The 19,948-nt window shown below is 38.2% G+C and overlaps 1 protein-coding gene across 13 annotated transcripts in view; it reads left to right on the top strand.

Annotated features, from left to right (window-relative positions):
* PLCB4 (phospholipase C beta 4) overlaps window positions 1-19,948 on the top strand; it is a 226,940-nt gene that overhangs the window by 143,304 nt on the left and 63,688 nt on the right. For 12 of the 13 annotated variants that reach the window (XM_042445104.1, XM_042445102.1, XM_042445097.1 and 9 more), the window contains 7 exons: window positions 1,207-1,307; window positions 1,872-1,929; window positions 13,163-13,271; window positions 15,133-15,343; window positions 16,320-16,413; window positions 17,063-17,142; window positions 17,528-17,612. In XM_042445104.1, the coding sequence (XP_042301038.1) occupies window positions 1,207-1,307; window positions 1,872-1,929; window positions 13,163-13,271; window positions 15,133-15,343; window positions 16,320-16,413; window positions 17,063-17,142; window positions 17,528-17,612 (738 nt within the window). Of the gene's footprint in view, window positions 1-1,206; window positions 1,308-1,871; window positions 1,930-13,162; window positions 13,272-15,132; window positions 15,344-16,319; window positions 16,414-17,062; window positions 17,143-17,527; window positions 17,613-19,948 lie in introns of those variants that run through there. The other variant, XM_042445105.1, reaches the window with a different exon arrangement.

The following is a 19,948-nucleotide window of genomic DNA, read 5'->3' as shown; positions in this document are numbered from 1 at the left end:
AGGATTTATTTATATACTGCCCAATCACTGGGAATCCGAGCGGTTTACAGCAGAGGGAATAATAGACGGTTCCCTTCCCGCAGGCTTACATGGATGCTGGCCATGAAAGCCTTCAATTCCTCTCATCACTTCCTCAGCAGATGCTTGCACAAAAGGCAGAAGGTGGGAGGTCAACCTCTGGCCCAAACATTGGAATCACACGGGAGGACCAAAAGATACCCACAAGCACTTCTGTTTTCTTGGCATTGGTGATTTCCAAATCTAATGAGGTCACCGAAGCTAATAGTCCATTCTTTTTAAATGGAGGGAGATGTTGGTAGTACATTTTCCCATGTGGAAGGAAATCAAGCAGTGGTTTAGGAGAGAGTGTGGTTGCACATGATAACTTCAGTTTCCCAGAATATTTCTGGACTGCAGATAACTGAAACTGTGGAAAGCATAACTGCAGATAAGGGTCGGGAAACTGACTTTTCTTATTTATAAATGTGCTTCTCTAGGGCAATCTTTAGTGAGAGGTGAATGTTTCAAATGCCATGAAGATAAACCAAACATTTTTGTTTCTAGCATTGCCTGTTTATGTCTGTGATATTTTTTATTATTATTTTTAGTATTTGGTTCACTTTTGTACATTTTAAATGTATTTGTCATTAATTCAATGAAATGGAAAATATCTATATCCCAATCTTTATTATGGTTCCAAAACACACTGCAGAAATAATCTACTTTGAGTCCGCTTTAACTGCCCTGGCTCAGTGCTAGGGAATCCTGGGAATTGTAGTTTATTGTGGCACCAGAGCTCTCTGACAGAAATGGCTAAATGTTTCACAAAACTACAGTTTCCAGGATTCCCTGGCATTGAGCAATCTCAAACTGGATCATTTCTGCAGTGTGTTTTGGCCCATTGGACCTCAAGGTAGTACAGAACTAAAATAATAAATATAAATAATATAAAAAACTATGTTGGACTAAATTGGGTAGGCAAAATGCAGACTTTCAGATTAGGTTAATCTGTAACTCCCAGCATTCTTTACCATTGGTTATGCTGGCTAGAGTTGATGGAAGTTGTCATACAGCAAGAACTGTATGATCACATATTTCCCACTCCTGGATTAAGTGGAGCATTGTTTGGGTTCTGTCTTGATACTGAGTTTTTTTGTCCAAAACAGTAAGAATTTAGAAAAAAGTAAAGTTTTCTTGTCTTTTCAGAATGATGAAATAGAGCCTTCAGCTTTTACTTATGAGAAGTTTTATGAGCTAACTCAGAAGATATGTCCTCGTACTGATATAGAGGATCTTTTTAGAAAAATGTAAGTTGGTTGTATGTAAAATGAATTTAATTATAGCATTACTTAATATGAGGATGGTATGGTAAATGTTACTATACCATTCCTTTATGACATAACAACAGTAGTCAGTTTTTGTTCTTCTCTAGAAGTTTACTCTATATGAATGGGGTCAACAGTATCTTTCAGGAACTTCTGAGTAAAGGGAAGCACATGGAAATGTCTTTGAATTGGCTTTACTAACTTACAATATTAACCTGCTATTTTAAAGTTATTAACACATTATGTGAACTAAAGTCTTAATGTTTGAAATTTCATACACTAAGATTTTGATGTGGAAGACTTACATGTTGGTTTGTTAAGTATTTTAATCTGTTAAATAATGAAATGGAGAAAGTATACTGTTGTGTAGCAAGCATAGTTAGCAAGTTTACCCATTGCAACAGTGCCCATTTTGAAAATGTACAATATAGATCAGTGGTAGAATATTAGATGGATATTGAGAATATTAAAAATGTCAACATGTAAATCATACCTGCTGTGGCATCTTACATGAAAACTTACTTTTTCTAATAAATTTCTTTTCAGCAATGGAGACAAAACTGATTATTTAACGGTAGACCAATTAGTGAGCTTTCTAAATGAAGTAAGCTTTTTCATACATTAACTACCATACAAGTTTGTCTGCAGTGGCTTGCTTCTTCTGTTCGTCTCATTGCATGCTCCATGCCACCATTTGCTGTGCTTCTGATCAGCTGATCTTTCCATTTTGGCAATATCCAGGTGCAAAAATCAGCTCCACCCTTGATGCATTCTCTTATTTTCTTCATGTTGGCTTTGCAAATTGCTTGTGTTGATTACTCTGTAGTGTGTAACAGCTGTCTGTTGATTGTTCTGTAATTGTGTCGAATGTACTTTTAACCAACGTGACTAGAAATCTTTTTATTTTTAGGAATCAAATGTTAATGGATCAGTCCTAAATATTAAGGGGGTGATGCAGGGCAAATGAAAAATTTTGCTTTTGTGCTAGAGAATATATTTTCCTACTGCTATTTCAGAAGTGTGTGTTTGTGTATGTGTGTTTAGCATGCTGACTGATGTATTGGCAATGTGTTCTCAAGATGACCTCTTGTTAGCAAACCAAATTGCTTACTGTGTAGTATCTTGAGAATTAAATACTAGATTAAAAGTTATTTATATAAGTATTTTTTTTAAAAAAGATCCTAATTTTATTAGAGGAATGCACATATGATAACTCATATGAATCACTGAAATTGTAACACAGCAGTTTGTTTTTAGGATCTAGCTAACTGATTAAAGTTAGTTAATTCTTAGACTGTGTTTTTTCTGTTATACATTGAGAACAAAATATGATGAAGTTGTTATTGTTGTGTTTTTTTAAAGACAGGCCAGCAATTGTCTAAAAATGCCTTACATCTCACACTCCACGCATGATGGTTAGATTTTAAAGGATGAAATAGACTGCCAGATTTCCATCTGGTCTCTTTGTGAGCAGCCCCCGAACTTCTTTTGGTTCCTGGAGCTGCTCTCATGTCCTTTGTGTCTCAACAGAGAGATGAGATTGAGTTAGTGCCTGTCTGACAATTAAGTCAATTTATTCTAGTATGGTGCCATTTTAGTGGAAGCCAAGCATTCTTTTCATAAGGAGGGGATGAGGACTGAGTTGCTGAGGTGATATGAAGTGTCATGGAGAAGAGAAGAGTGGGATTATGTATGCTAGTGAGACATGATGGTAGGAAAATCACATATATTTTTTCAAAATTGAATTTTCTCCCTGTGCAGAACCTCTCATATTGTAGTGGAATAGAGAGAAAATTGCTAAAATTATGCATTCTTCCTTGTGGGAGAAAAACAAACATAGATTTCCATCTCTAAGTGTTTGCACTCTGTCATTTGAGATATACAAATGAGCTACAGCCATTTTTGTTGACGGGCAAAAAGGACAATATTTCTCCATTCTTCTGCTTGTCATATCTCATACAATTCTATTTCAAACCCAACTGACTACTTTTCTGCTCCCAAAAAATGAATACAGATTTTTAAAAAAAGAAAAAAAGATAGTGAGCATTTAATCATTAATGCATATAATACATTTTTCATCCCTGTGACTTACAGTGGGAAACTGTCATTAACAGCTCAAAAGTTGGTCTGAGTTCCCATATAGGTTGATAGAGGATTGCTGCTTTGATATGCTGCTGGAACTCACCATAATCTACACAGCATGTAAAGCTGGGAAACTTTATTGTTAAAGATAACAGATGAACATAACTGTTAACTCACACAGTTATTGTGATATCAGTAACCATTTAGTGAATATTATAAAATGAAGTTGTTAACATTTATCAGTAGTAATACATGATTTTTAAAATTTAAATCTACCAGTTAAAATTCCAAAGGAAGGTTCTAAACTCACCTTTGAAACTAAGGATTCAAAGTAACATGAAGCAGTAATCCTTGCTCAAACTACTAACATTGCTGTTGTCATAATGTTTAAAATAACAATATTTGACATGCTTGTTACCAATTAATAGATACTGAATTAGGTAATGAAATGCATAATTATAGGATTATAGGTAATTGATTAATTTTTTAAAATTAATTCCAAGCTCTGGGAAGGAATCAAGGAGATGACACTTCATACTAAGACATATTCCCTTAATATGAGGCCACTATGCTGATATTAGAACACACTTTATTGCAGACCAAGCTATTTATGAAAATTAATGTGGAGTTGTTCATTAATAGTACTAATAAAAGCTGTTAGTTCTGGCCATAGACAGCAATTTTGGTACTGAATTAAATTTGCAATGCTTATACAGTAGTAAACAACAGTAATGATACCATGCCTGTTGTTGTAACCATGTGTACTTAATCACTTAAAAAATGAAAAAGAAAAGAAGACTAAGAAAATTCTGTGACAACAATCAAACATAACTGTTTAAATGTATGCAAATTTGTATTATTTTTATTGTTTAAAGCTTATGATGCATTTTTGATATACTGTTGGGGTACCCAGGTTTCTTTTTTTCACCCCCAGATATCCTGTTGAAATCCCATTTAGCAGCTTGAGGTCCAGCCTGGTATTCTGTCATATAGACACCCCAAAATCCTTATTTCTTATATGTTGAGAGCATATGTTGAGGCGCCAGCCAGGCTCTCAAAAGACCAATTCCTAAGTATTTGCTACACAATAAAATGGATCAGTGTGCCTAATGCTTGGCACTTATCTTCTGGGATCACAGCTGCCATGGCACTGCTCTTCTTTCTTCTCCCAGCCAGTGAGTCAGTTGTTGTTGTGAGCCTTTAAGTCATTTCCAACTTATGGTGACCCTAAGGCCACCACAAGATTTTCTTGGTAATATTTTTTCAGAGGGAGTATGCTTTTGCCTTCCTCTTAAACTGAGAGGGGGTGACTTGTCCAAGGTCAGTGAGTTTCCATGGCTGAGTGGGGATTCAAACCTTGGTCTCCAGAGTCATAGTCCAATGCTCAGACCACTACACCACACTGACAATAGAGGCAGAGCAGCCCCAAATCATGCCTCACGTGTTACTCTCGCAGTCATCTGTAGATCTGAGTTTAGGAAGAGTGAACACTAGTTATTCCTGTATGTATGGATCTGAGACCGCTTTCCTTGTACAATACGCTTTGCAGTCAGTCTATTTTGAGCATGACTTGCTCAAGACAGACAGCAGCTGCACTTACAATAGACCAACCCTGGAACATTTAGGGTACAACAAAATACCCTCAGATGGAGTCTGTCTCTTGCAAGCATTGGTTCATAATACCCTTTTTAATCAGTTCTACATATGGCTAACATCAAACCTATATAAGGCCCAACTCAAGTGTCAGTCAGTTCTTGCTAGATTTCTGGGCTCTTGCAAGACCTCAGATCTCACAGGACTCTGGAACTCTCCTGAGAGGTCCTCTTTTTGTGAGATTTGAGGCAGGCTTTATATAGATGTTTCATGTTTACTGGCCAGGCTGGGTAACAAGGAAGGTTGTCCCTTATTTAGGGTAAGAAAACTCTGACAACCATACATACTGTATAATTTGTTCTGTTTCTGTCTGTCATGAGTGAGAGCTATAAAAAGGTAAAAAATGAAGCTCATCTTTACCACTTTTTGGACCATGGGGAATATTCTTCAGGCATTCCTATGGTTTTTTTAAAAAATAATTTTATATTTCTGTTTTCACAAAATATTAAGCATAATGACAGAATTAAAAAAGATAAGTGCTAAAGAGACTAAGTGTTAAAGAAGAGTTATATAAAAGAGATGAGGAAATGAATAATACATGGAAAGAAGAATCATATGAAGATGACCTCCAAATTCTAAAAAGAGAAGTGGAATTTGCAATAAGGGAAATTGGAAAAAAAATAAATCACCAGGGACAAATAATATCCCAACTGAACTGCTACAATGCACACAGTCAGAAGCAGTTCTAGGTGTGGTACATACCACCCAAAAAGGACGGCCTGCCAGCGCCTGTTTTCCCTCCAAAGTGAAGCCACAGCCGCCAAATTGTGTGGCTTCCCTGAGGAGTAACAAGTGTGCCACAGTGCGCCATTGGTGCACTCGTTACACAAGCACCGTACTGCGCTTGCATAACAATGGCGACACTCATGTGTACAGGGCACCGCCATTGTGACTAGGGTTGAGGGGCGTGTGGATGCATGTATAAGCATCAACAATAGCATAACCCTAGCATGTGACGAGGCGTCACAAAGGGCCAGTCATAGGCCCTTAGTGTTAACTAAAATATGCCATTAAATACTGTATGGAAAACAAAGAGGTGGCCAATAGACTGGAAAAGAAAGGAGATACAAGAAAGGAGTTAAAAAGACTGCAGCAACTACTAGGACACTCACATTAAGCAAAATAATGTTCAACATTCTGCAGCATAGACTCCAAGCATACATGAAGAGAGAAAGCCCAGAGGTGCAACCAGAATACTGGAAAGGAAGAGGCACCAGGGACCATATCACAAACATATGATGGCTGATGAAGTGCACCAAAGAATTCAGAGAAGAAATCAGCATATGTTTCGTAGACTATAGCAAAGCATTTGACTGCAAAGATCGTGAAAAGTTATGGAATGCACTCAAAGACATTGGGTTGCCACTACATTTGATAGACCTGATGAAAAATATGTACCAAGGACAAGAGGCCACCATCAGAATAGAATTCAGAGAAACAGAGTGGTTCCTAATCAGCAAAGGTCTCAGGCAAGGCTGCTAACTATCACCCTTCCACATATATGCTGAAAATGTCATAAGAAAAGCAGAATTAGAATCAGAAAACAGGGAAGTGAAGATATGAGGAAGGAACATCAACAACCTAAGATATGCAGATGACACCATAATGTTGGCAGTAAACAGCACAGACTTGGAACACTTGGAGATGTCTCATCCACAAGATTGCCAAGAGTCTAAATTGACTTAAGGGCAGCTAGCAACAACAGTAACAACAAAGAGGCATAGTCACAGAAAATTGTAGTAAATGGGATTTTCCTTCTTTGGTATCATTTAAAGCAGTGCTACTCAAATTTGTGGTCCCTGGACTGGTGCCAGTCTATGAGTCATTGGCTGTCAGTACCTGGTGAGTTTCCAGAAGAGAAAGAAACAGTTGTAGCCACTGGGCACACATATAGTGCCACCAGCGGTCCTAGTACATTAAAAAAAAAATCATTGGTCCCCACATCAGATAGCCTGAGAAATACTAAGTATATAACAGTATTCAGAAACTGTTTGTGTCCCTAAATTTCTGAAAAGCCAAATTTGAAGAGTTATTTTCTTCATTAGCCTGATAGCATGTTCTCTGGCTTCTAAAAATGGAAGGGTACCTTTGACCATAAAATAAATTCAATGCCCATCTTTCGATAATATCTTTATTAAGCCAACCAAAAAGACAAAACAAATATCTCAGTGGTAGCTAGTTTCTTCATCAGGCCAAGACGTTTTTATAACTGTGCAGAAGGGAGTAGTGGAGAAATTGATGAGCCTGAAGAGTCGTAGTCTTCTTATTGTATTTAGTTATGTGAGGAAGAGTATGTAAATAATCAATTTTGGTTATCAGGAACTACTCCCAAGGGTCCTGGGTTTGCTGGAACAAGAAACGTGATAAAAGAAAAAAATTACAAAATTTGCTTCTCAATTTCTTTCTCAATTGGAATTTAAAAAAAAAACCTTCCCTAGAACTTGTAAGAGGCCACCAAACTGCTTGAGAATACAGAAGACCCGTCCCCCCATGAAACCTAAAACTTGTCTGACAACTGCAGACTTGTCTATTTGAAAAGACACCTCTGAAAGCTCGCACCTGTCTGAAGACAATATGTAGAGTACAGACTCTAACTTTGATCCCTCCCACCAATTCCACTCTGAGTGCTTAAAACAACTTTGCTTGGTGAAGAAATTTTGGTTTTGAAAGCTAGCACTGAGCTTCCTCTGGCTTCTAGGATTCTGCCAAGCCTTGGTCACACATTTTCATGCAAATCTCTATGTTCTTGAGAGGCTAAGAATCACTTCCCCCACTCCCCATTACACTTTTAAATCCACGACATCTAGCTTGGCCTTTGGAACACAGTAGGTTGTTTTTCTTCAGTAATTTGCAGAACTCTGCAGGCAACTGGATGAGATGTGGCTCGAGTATATTATAGAGTTCCCTTTAACTTGATATCTCTTTATTGCTGAGGTACATGGCTATTTTTTTTTTTTTTTTGAAGAACTATAGTAGCAAGGCTCACAGAAACACAAAATGTTTGAGGGTTGCTTCTCCTAATTCAGCTCCAGCTAATCGCCATTAGAAGATCTTGAAGGATCAGAGAGAGAGAGAATACAAGATATGGTAGGCTAGGATATATTACATGTTAAACTTAGTAAAACGTCTGTAGGATTAATAGAACATTTCCCTCCTCCTCTCACATTGTGAGAACTCTGGGTTAGCCAAGTGCAGGTTGTGAATTAGAAAAGGAAACTCACTTCTTTTTAAATTTCCAGCTAAAAGGAAATAGTGAACATCCTGCTAGCATCTCACAGAGATTCAAGGGTCTGCAGATTAGAAGACCATAGCACCCAGTTTAAATGGAGTGGCACAATATTTGATTCAAGGCTGCCAAAAAAAAAAAAAAGCAGTTCCCATCATGAATAAATCATCTTATGGGATTTACTGCTGCAAGATTTAGCAATGACCACTACCTTTCAAAGGAAATGGATAAATTTATGTCAGTTGGTAGTAGGTTTGTTGGCAGTTAAGTAAGCCATAAGATAGAAATAGATCTTCCATGTTTAAAGGGAGTATATGTGGTTGCTGGAGGGAATGACTGTTACCATCGTGTCCTTCTTTTGGACTCCTGAAGAACATCTATCTGGGCATTGTTGGAAACAAACAGCAAGGCTGCATGGGCCACAGTGTGATTCAGTGGAGTTGGCACAATGAAGTCACATTTCAGTTGGACAGAAGGAAGAGAATGTAAATGTTTAAATCAAATGCAAGAACAAAAAAATTAAATCAGACAAAATGTCTTGCCTGGCGGTGCTCAGGAATCATACTTCCATCCTTCTAGTTTCCTTCACTGTCTGTTTTGAGTTGCACATGGGGACTTTATGTGTAGTTTAAGTAGGAGATTGTTTCTGTATTCTAAACCTACTTCTTGTAGTTGTTTTGGATATTATATTGGAGCTAATAACGCAAAGCTTTCTGCTGCTCATGAACAGCATTGTGCATCTGTGGTTGGGCTGCATGCACTTGCATGCTAATTTTCTGTTTTCAAGCAGTGCTCCTTCAGCAGTATTCAACAGCTCTCATTTTTCATTAGATATCCAGGAAATCAACATATAGAAAATTAGATTTCTAAACGTCTGATGCATATTGTTTGTAGCATAGTTAAAAGATGATGCCTTCTTAGTTGCATGCTTCGAACTGGCATTGCGTGTAATATTTTTCATACTGATGTGTGCAGGAGACAAAGGAATGTTTTGACTATGAAGAGGATAACTCCTTTGTTTGCTTTTTCTTTGGAGATTGCTTGACATTGAACAGAATGCCAAAATATTTAAGAAATTACAACAAAGATTTCTTGGTTCCTCTTACATAAAGACTGACCATTCCAAAACTGTTGATAATGAAACATGTGGTGATCTGCATTCTATCTCTCAAAAGTAAAGTTCACAACTAAACACTTCTTTAGGCAGAATGATTTCTTCAGCCATAATTTTATTTTGCTTGCATCTGCTTATAATCCACTTTTACACAACTGAAGTATGTTCATTTTTATTTTATATTTTGAGGGAGAATCAGGCACACAAGAAGCAGCCCTAATACATTTCAACAAAGTAAAAACCCTACCTTCTGGGGACTCTTTTTAGTAGTTAGTTTGACAATAGGTTGCTGGTCTACAATGATCGGTTAGAGATGACTGGAGACAGAAAAATGGATTTTGTCATTTTACAAAATACTGTGCTGGATGATTCTGATAATATGTCTGGTCCTAGGATTTTAGGAATTTCCTGTTGAAGTACCTGAACTCACATTTTTTCTGGATATTATGCATTTTATATCATCCACCTAATTAAAACAATATTAAGGCTACAATTCTGTGAATATATTCTTGGAAGAAAGCCTCCTTGCTAATGGGACAAGTATTTGATTAGAAATATTTAAGATTGTGCAGTGGATGGCAGATTCCGGAGTTAGTATTTTATCATTATTTATTAATCATCGTCATGGAATACACAGGGGGAAAGCCTAAAACAATTGTGTAGTCCTATTTTTTGGGGGGTGGGGTGGAAATAAATATCCTATTTTGAATAATTTGTTCCATATCAATGTTATTCCTTGACATAATCTAACCTTCTTACTACACCTGCATTTATTGCAGTCTCAGTTTATAGCATTACTAGAATCTGGGTATATATTCTCTGAAACATGTATTTGTCTAGCTCATTAGACATCAAACAGTGTCCAGTTAGCCACATATTTTTTTTGGGGGGGGGGGGGGATTGCCAATTGTTTATAGCCTATTGGGTGCAATCTTAAACATATGAAATGCTAGATATGTCAAAGTTTTTCTAACAATGGTTTGTTCTTGTTTTTCCTGTAGTTAGCTATTGGTATTTTGCTTCTGTTGACATACTATCCTACAAGCATGTGTTCTTCCTTTGTGTACAGTTGTCATTATCGTTTAATTACATTCCATTCTAAAGCTATTTAATAACATATATAAGTGATATAATTCTGTTGAAATGTGTATCTTCATAAAGGCCCGATATACAGTCCGTCCTCGCCTTACGCGGGGGATCCGTTCCGGATCCCTCCGCGTAAGACAAATCCCGCCTATGCTTGAGCCCCATTGGAAACAATGGGGCTCGGGCGTGGCGGCGCGGCGGGGTGTAACGGGCGCGCGCGCCCATTCAATTGAATGGGACGTGCTGCCCCTTTCGCCCTGTGTGCGCCCCGCGGCTTGAGCGCGTATGCTCAAGGCCGCATATGGCGCGCCCGCGTATGGCGCAGGCACGCTGTACACGGGCACAAAGCAGTGTGTCGCTGCTGATTCTAGGGGTCCGGACCATGCAGTAACTGCACGGTCCGGAACTCTAGAACATGTGGGCTCCATCATCATGGCAGTCTCCCGTCCACATGGGAGCCGCCATGATGACATGTGCAACATACAGCGTCCGCATATCCGCAGCAAGAAGAGACGTCATAAAGGAGTTGCAGCCCTTTAACATCTCAAGAAGAAGCTGCACTAGGCAGCTTCTTCCTGCCAGCAGATTGTTGGTGCAGCAACTACATGGCCGCACCAATGATCCAGAGGAGGAAGGGATTGCCTCTTTAGCGCCGGGGTGCAGTGGGTGCCTAAGGCTCAAGAGCACCCCTTTTCCAGACCAAAGACAAGCAGCATTTTGCTGCTTCTCTTTGTCCTGGGAAAATGCCAGATTGGAGCTGCAGGGCTGCCGGTGAGGTTGTCTTGGCCCCAATCCAGCATGAAAAGGAGCGGCTTCAGGCTGCCCCTTTGGGGTGGTCTTTACTTCACCTAGGTTTACGTCTCCATTGTATATATCTATCCAGTATAGGCTGTAGGCACCTGTCAAGAGAGACTGACAATCTCTGAATCAGGAATCATATCATGGACATTTCAACTATGCACTATACTGAAACACAAGCAAGAGAAGAGTCAGACAGCCCATACAAGAAGTATTTTGTTAGGATCAGCAAACCTCAAAGGCTATTATGGGTGGGGAGAGCAAGGTTGGAGCAAAAGACTGTTTCATTACCCATCAACATGATTGATATTTCCAATCTAGCTGGTCACCATTCAGGACACCTTCATGTAGAGCCAAGGGTTCCTACTTCTAGAACCAATGGCGTTGGAGAATTTAATACCCTCCAGCACATTGCTTGGATCAAAAATCTCTCTTGCAAGATCAGGGTGGGTATGGTTTTCTTGATTCTTTCTGATTTACCCTTCAGCCAGCTCCAGTTGTCCATGATAGTTTGGACATTATTCTAGAGGGCTCTTATCTTTCTAGAATGGTGTCCCATTGGAGCATTAGAAGCAGAAGTGATGAAAGACTAGGCAAACCCCATCATTTGACTAAAACTCTGCCTTCAAACAGTTCTTCTACTTTAAGAGAGAGGTGGGCACCAACAATCCAAGCCCTATTTAATTGACATGATCCCAAAAATGAAACATGCATCCCCAGAAAATTTTAGCTTGCATTTCTCCACCATTAGTTCCCATGTATCTCATAGCAAATCATTTTTGCAGCTGATGGGACTTTGGAATGCAGTTTGGAGATGGCACATGCATGCCTAGTTGGCCATAAGTCAACTAGAACTTGAGGTCTTAGCCATTTATACCATTAACATAATTAGATAACTTCATTCAGATATACCACATTCATTTTTTCCATTCCATTCAACATTATTTTTCAAAAACAAACAAACAAATCTCTTCCATGGCAATATTTATTTCCAGTATAATTTAAAGTTGCTCAGGTTTACCTTATAAACTGATGGATGGCCAGTTGAATTTATCTGTTCTATGAAGCTATTTATTTGAGCCCATAGAATTCCATAAAGCATACTATCAACATCATCATCTGTGAAGGGCAGTTTTCATATTTTGATATAAGCTGACACTCTTATGATGAATGGTGTTGTTTTACAAAGACGTACCCTAGTTATATGGTGTAATACTGAAAATTCAGAAGTTTACAGAAGTAATCGAGGTTAAACTGGTCTGTCTGTTATTTAAAAAAGAGAGCAACCAAAAAAGTTAAACAAATGAATTCTTGAGCAGATAAAGCCAGAAATTTTTCTGAAGCCAAGATGATCAAATTAAGGCTGTCATATTGTGACCACATCATGAGAAGTCATGACTCACTAGAAAAGACAATAATGCTAGGAAAGGTGGTGGACAGTAGAAAGAGAGGGAAACTACACACCAGATGGCTAGACTCTATTAGAGAGGTCACAAATTTACAAGTCTTAAGCATAGCAGTGGAGGATGGGGGGATTGTTGATGTCTCATCCACAGGATTACCATGAGTCAGGGCCAATTCAAGCGCAGTTAAAAGCAACAATTCATTAATGAATTCTGAAACTGGACAATGATATACATCATGTATGCTATTGTTTATGAATAATAACACTGACAACTCATTATCCAATTTTAGTTAACATGAATGTGAATCAATTCATACAGAGAATTTAGATATATTTTTTTAAAAACCTAGAAAATAAGAATAGCTAACTTAAAAGCAGTTACATCCCCTTCCAACAATATCTGCATTAATACAACCATTGTAGAAGTCAAGCTGCACACTATCTCTCTGATTCTGTTTTTTCTCTAACCATAGCATCAACGCGATCCTCGGCTGAATGAAATTTTATTTCCATTCTATGATCCCAAAAGAGCAATGCAGATAATTGAAACATATGAGCCAGATGAAGATTTAAAGAACAAAGGTAAGAAGAAGGTGATATAGGATGATAAACTTTGGTTTTCGTTGAAGATGCTTGTTTATTTGCATAGGACATCTTGACTTTTGCTCCATAGTAACATAATTGACATATCTTATTCATCCTGGAAACAAGCCATTCAGATTATTCACTCTGGCTTTATGACACTGGAGAACAGACTGCTGTTAGTCCAGTAAAGGTGGCATAAACTAGGACCTTTTAACCTGGATTGCTAAGTATGTGAAGCAGAGTGTCCCCATAAGGTTCCCACTGGAAGGCAACAGAAACACAAATGAAAGCTTTTTTTCCAAAAGGAATTTTTTACTGAGTTCAGTTTTACAGTCATTAAACAGTTAACTGGGGGGTTTCCTGGATCAGCTGTGGTCAACAAATGGTGTAGATTGTGGTTCCAAATGGAGATACATTAGTTCATCTGATTGCCCTGATACATTCATTTTGTATGCCTTTTAATGATTTTATACTGTTTATAAGCTATGGTTGTAACAGTTTGTTTTTTTTAAAGAAAAATTGTATTTAAATGTTATTAAGTTTAAGCCAGTTCCTTTTGTTAGCTGCCTTGGGTCCCACTCTTACCTTTCATATAAATAAAATACATACAATTTTTAAAAAATAACACATGGTAACCACCTAGCCTCTGCAAGTAGATAATGCATATCTTTATATAGCCATCAAGAAGAGCCAGCTGTTTTTTAGTTTTATCCTTTCTGGACTTGATTCTCCCTATGAGTAGTTGCTAAAGTCCTGGTAACATAACTAAAGAATAAAGAAGCTATTGTACCTTCCTGGATACCCTATGTGCAGAACTCTTGTGGGAGTTCTGGTTTAGTGCATGGATCCCACCCCTCAGTGTCTCCATTTTAAAAAAAATGTAATGTAACATAGGTAGGTTTAAAGGTAAAAGGTAAAGATTTCATCTTTGATATGATTGTCTAGTTGTGTCTGACTTGTAGGGGGTGGTGCTCATCTGCGTTACTAAGCCGAGGGAACCAGAGTTGTCAAAGATGACTCTGTGATCATGTGGCCAGCATGACTAAATGCCAAGGCACACGGAACACTGCTACCTTCCCACCAAAGTGGTACCTTTTTATCTAGTTGCACTTTTGAATGCGTTCGAACTGCTAGGTTGGCAGAAGCTGGGACTAGTGACAGGAAACCATCTCTAGAATTTTCCCTCTACAGATGTAGCTTTCTCTGTCTGTTTTTATGAGTGATTACAGCCTTGTCTTTTAGTCTTTTCTTAGAGGTTTCCCACTGATTTGAAGTTTTCAGGTTTTTTCTAGCTTCCAGGCTCTTTCTGTAATGTTCCTCTCTTCAGAACTTCTAGAGCAACTCAGCAGCACTGACCTCAACAGTTGTTCATGTTTACTCCAAGGTAGAACTCACCAATCAATTACAGCTACCAACTTTTCATCCCACAATTCTTTTCTAAATTAAGGACCAAATTAAGATCATGGAATGTTCATCTTATCTCCTATCAAACTCCAAGAATTTGGATGTCTTTTCTTAATATATAAGGGAGAAACTGCTCTTTGTAGTCAGCTTTATCACAAGCTGCGAAAGTGGCAATTAGCAATTGTTTGTCAGCTTGTTGTCATGACCTCTACAGATTGTAATTGTGGACCAAGTCTCCGGAACAGGATACAATTCCCTCATATTGTTATCATTGCTTTCTAAACAATACAGAAGAACATGCATGTCTTCCCCTACACTCCCTCATGCTGTTCCTTAGAAATTGCTCCTGAAAAAATGCTGAGCCATATTTTACAGCAAAATATGTGGTTTCATAGTCAGTTGAATTGGGAACAGCCTAAGGGGGATCTATAATCCTGGTTTTTGTGCTTTTTAGGTCTCATGTCAAGTGATGGATTTTGCCGATACTTGATGTCCGATGAGAATGCACCTGTCTTCCTTGACCGCTTAGAACTATACCAAGAAATGGAACAGCCTTTGGCTCACTACTTCATTAGCTCCTCCCACAACACATATTTGACAGGAAGACAGTTTGGTGGGAAGTCATCTGTGGAGATGTACAGACAAGTCCTCTTAGCTGGATGCAGGTTGGTCGTGCATGATGATGGTTTAAGGGAATACTTTAAAGGGAAACTACAGTACAAAACAGTTTAAATTTTATCCAGATCACCACTACTACTGATTTAGTGTGTATTATATATGTACAGTATGATATAAAAACATACATATATAAAACACTGAATTAAATACTGGACGTATTCTAACAATATTTGTGGAAGACTGCAACAATACCTTTAAAGAAAGAAATTGCAAGATGGACATAGTACACTAGGATTTTTTTTAACCAAATGAATGCCGTCGCTTTTCACCATACACTTTAGCAACAAAATAAAAATTAAATTATATTGGAATGCATTTCAGAGGCATTTGCTAATTTATAAGGGAGTAGCTCACAGGGACTGGAGATCTGTGTCCATTCACTTAATAATCCTGAAGGGCCACACCTCTCCAGCATCCCCTCACTCTGCCATTTCCTCCCACCAACAGATTTTTTAAATAAAATACTTAAATAATGATTTGATTCAAGACAAATACCCTGAGGGAGTGTGTGAAGCAATTTGCTGTGTTACTGGTTTCCCTATTCCAGTTTGTGTCCCTGTTATATGAAGGCCTTTCTTGGTCTAGAAACAGCTGGGGAGGGTGGAAAGTGTGGCAACATTGCCTTCCCCCACGCCATGTAGCAGATTATGGAGATGTTTTGAGTTTTTTAAAAAATAACTTCGCATTCATTTTCCCCATGTCTGATGTAAGTGAATCTGTATTTACATGTGTGTACTTTGCATTTAATTGCCTTGAAAGGGAAGGTGAGTTCTGTTCAAAATATGTAAAAACATAATGAGTATCCTTTTTGCTCAAGTCGTCTTTCTGCACGTACAAATTGCATTTTCAGACAGCAACAACCATGTCACATAATTTGAATGGAATTCTGTATAAAATGTTACAGCTACTTCTTTCAGCAAGAAAAAAAGAGATTCAGTTCTTCTTTTCACTTTGGGCTTGTAGATGTGTTGAACTTGATTGCTGGGATGGGAAAGGTGAAGACCAAGAACCAATAATAACACATGGGAAAGCTATGTGTACAGACATTCTGTTCAAGGTATGCGTCACATGTAATTTAAAAGGCTCAACTATAGATCTGGTTTTTGTATTTCTTTCATGTTTTACGGGGAACTCGGCCTCCAGTTGTGTAAACTCCCTCTTTAAGTATAATGCAATTATTCCATGCAGATATATAAAACCACCCCATATCACTAGTCAATGTTCTGCAGCTTCATTCTGATGGATTGTATATAACCTTCTCTGCATCAGCCTAAAAATGAAACCCTCCCCTAATCTGTGGGGTAATTGTATCCTATGATGGGCTAAACAACAGAAAGATATATTTAATGTGGAATAAATTTTATTTTGGTTCTATAAGGTTTTCTGTTTCTATTTTACATCAGTGGAAAGAGAAAGTATGAGACTTACTCTGAATAAGATTTTGCCAATAGCAGTAGACTGGAGAGATCATAGCATTTGTGGTAGTGTATTGTTTACCAGCATAATAGCTTTCTTTCAGCAATAGGGAAAACATAGGAAATCCTACTGGCCATTTTGGTGATAGAGTACTAAATTGAAACAATCAGCATGAAGTTCTTTTTCAACATATGTTGTATGTACATGTTTTAATATGTGACATCTTTTGTGTTTAATATAGTTTTGATCGCTTAGTATTCATATGTAACTTTTCCTATTCTGTTTGGAAGGACGTGATTCAAGCCATTAAGGAAACAGCGTTTGTAACATCTGACTATCCTGTCATCCTGTCATTTGAAAATCATTGCAGGTACATCACGAAAAATCATTCCTCTTGCATTTTTAATGAAGCAATCAAGAAGAAATTAGGGCAGAACTGTTCCTAATAACAGCATTCCAACATTACTCAGCTAAATTAAATCTGAGGTCACTTTTGATTATATATTTGTACTTTTTAATTTAAAATGTCATATTTAAATTCTTTCCTACACTGGGTTTAAAACAAAAGTTTTAATATACTTGAAAGCCATTATATACTTCCATATGTTTATTTTAAACCAGTTACCCAATTATTTTAGGTTTTAAGCTTTTGTATGTGGCTGAATATTTTGGTAAACTAATTTTCAATTATGCAACAGTAGATTAGATTTAACACCCTATTATATGATCATTCATGATGATGTCTTTTCTCCTAGCAAATATCAACAGTACAAAATGTCAAAGTATTGTGAAGATATTTTTGGAGACCTTCTGCTGAAACAACCACTGGAATCACATCCAGTAGGTATCTTACAATCGTTTGGTTTACATTGTCTTGTTAAAAACTTTGAGAAAAGATGGTGGCATGTATCATGTATATTCATAGACTTGGGTGAAATTCGGTTTCTGCAACATGAAGCCCCTGAATTCTGTTGCTTCTAGTTATCCTTACTCCTTAATTTTTCAGAATATTTCTTTTTTTGGCATATTTCTCCCCTTGTAAACCCACTCTTTACAGTTACTCCCTGTAAATCTTATTTATTTATTTATTTATTTATTTATTTATATTTGACAGGGAACTATCCTCTTTGTAAGTCATCCAGGAGCCTTTTAGCTGAAAGGCTATAAATAACTTAAGTATATGCTCATATGCATACATTCATAGATTTGCTCAAGGGGTCTCTTGTCTGTGAAATCTTATGCCATAAGTATACATGAGTATACTCTCAAACAACCCCAACTCCATTTACACCATCCTTAATAAATTGTTGTTGTTGTTCTGTGCTGTTGTTCTGTGTCTGTCAAATAATTTCTGACTGATGGCAACCCTAAGGCGAAACTATCACGGGGGTTTCTCAGCAAGATTTGTTTAGAAGGTGTTTGCCATTGCCTTCCTGTGAGGCTGAGAGTGTGTGACTCATCAAGGCCACCTAGTGGGCTTCCATGGCTGAGAGAGGATTCAAACTCTGGTATTCTAGCATCCTATTTCAACAGTCAAACCACTACACCACACATTTGTCATTCCCGTAAAAACATTACAATACACATTTTTCCAAGGTGGAAATTAATCCCAGTGTGTGTGGGGGAGGAGGATGGGTGTGAAATAATATGTGAAGTATTAACTGGGATTCCAAGGTCAGTTAAAATAAATTATATAAATGGGTATTTAGTTGTTTTTAATGTGATAATGATATGCAATTAATAAAATTAGATTTAGCTGTTACGTTAACAAAAGCAAATAGAAAAATTAAAGTAAGTATTGCCTTCTGGCTGCCTTCAGTAAAGCTGGGGCCCAAAGCTCTAAAACATTTTAAGGTGAAGAGAACTGAAAAAGCAAGGGCTGCAGTGACTGGTGTTGGAAATGCACTGGGCAGCACTATGGGACACAAAGAGAAATTGTGCAATTTGGCTTTGTTTGATTCTGCTACAACTTGGCAATTCTCAGTAAAGGCCATGGAGTGAGGGCACTGTGAAAATTATTATTAGCTGGCTGTTGATTTGAGTTTCTGTTTACTACAAATGCCATGTACAGGAGCCTGGCAGTTTTCCTTTTGTAGGATTTGTTTTCAAAATGAGACCCCATTTCAGGGATAAACCAAATATAATGTTTACATCTTGTTCTCTGTTCACTTCCTCTTTCAGAATATGCTATTCTTCTTTAGGAATGAAACACCTTGTATAGGGGCTGCTTTGTTTTATTCATCCCACCCCCTTGTTTTCATTCCAATCTTCTTTACCACAGTCTCCAACATCCTGAATCAGCAAGGAAAATTGCCATACCTTCTGGAGTTTGTAATCAGATGTCTTATGGGCACTGAGGGGCTAAACAGACTGGCATTATATGCCGGCATGAGGGTGTGGTGTATGCACACCAGCCACCCACACACCACCATCACACATGCCGCATGCCGAACCACATGGCGGGGGGTGTCACGGCACTTCGTTGGCACAGCATTTAAACATGTTGCACCAAAGGAGTACCAAAAAGCTGCCACTGCAACAGCACAAATGCCCTTTCTTTGGCAGAAAAAGCAGGCACTTTTTGCAGCTTCTTTTTGTGCCGCAGAAAGCCCATATTGGGGCCGCAGCATGCGGTTGCCAAGGCCCTGGTCTGGTGCTTCCAGGGGCGGCACGGAGCCGCCCCTTAGGGGCTGTCTGTTGAGCCCCTAAGGCAAGGCTCTTTTTACTTGAAGTTCCCTTGTGGGGTTCCCTCAGCACCCCTGTGACTTGGAGTGAATGAGATACTGCTGAGTCTAGGGTAATCATTGTCTTTCTTGCCTCTCAACTCCCTTTGCCCAGAAGATGGCTTCTCTTCATCTTCTCTTCTTATATTCTGTGCCAATTCTGTGGTCTCTCCTAATCTGTTGCTTCTCCAGGCAGGACACTCTGGAGTTTCAGTCCCTGCTGTATTTCCCTCTGCTCATCTGCAGACTGCCACTTCCCCTAAAGCTGTGGCCATTTCTAACTCCATACGCAGGCACTTATTATATCATGGGGGCTGCTGAAATTCCCACAAACCCTACTATTTTGTTTTCCTTTTGTGTGTGTTTCTATCCTGAAAAAGCTGGTGTACCTTCTTACCTACAAGTTCTGATCCTTTGATAGGCTGTGTCTTCTCTAGCCACATCTAGATCCTT

The sequence above is a fragment of the Sceloporus undulatus genome, chromosome 1, assembly GCF_019175285.1.
Source record: "Sceloporus undulatus isolate JIND9_A2432 ecotype Alabama chromosome 1, SceUnd_v1.1, whole genome shotgun sequence".
Classification (NCBI taxonomy): Eukaryota; Metazoa; Chordata; class Lepidosauria; order Squamata; family Phrynosomatidae; genus Sceloporus; species Sceloporus undulatus.
Note: the sequence above shows the minus strand (reverse complement) of the source record. Positions and strands in the feature narration are given on the sequence as shown.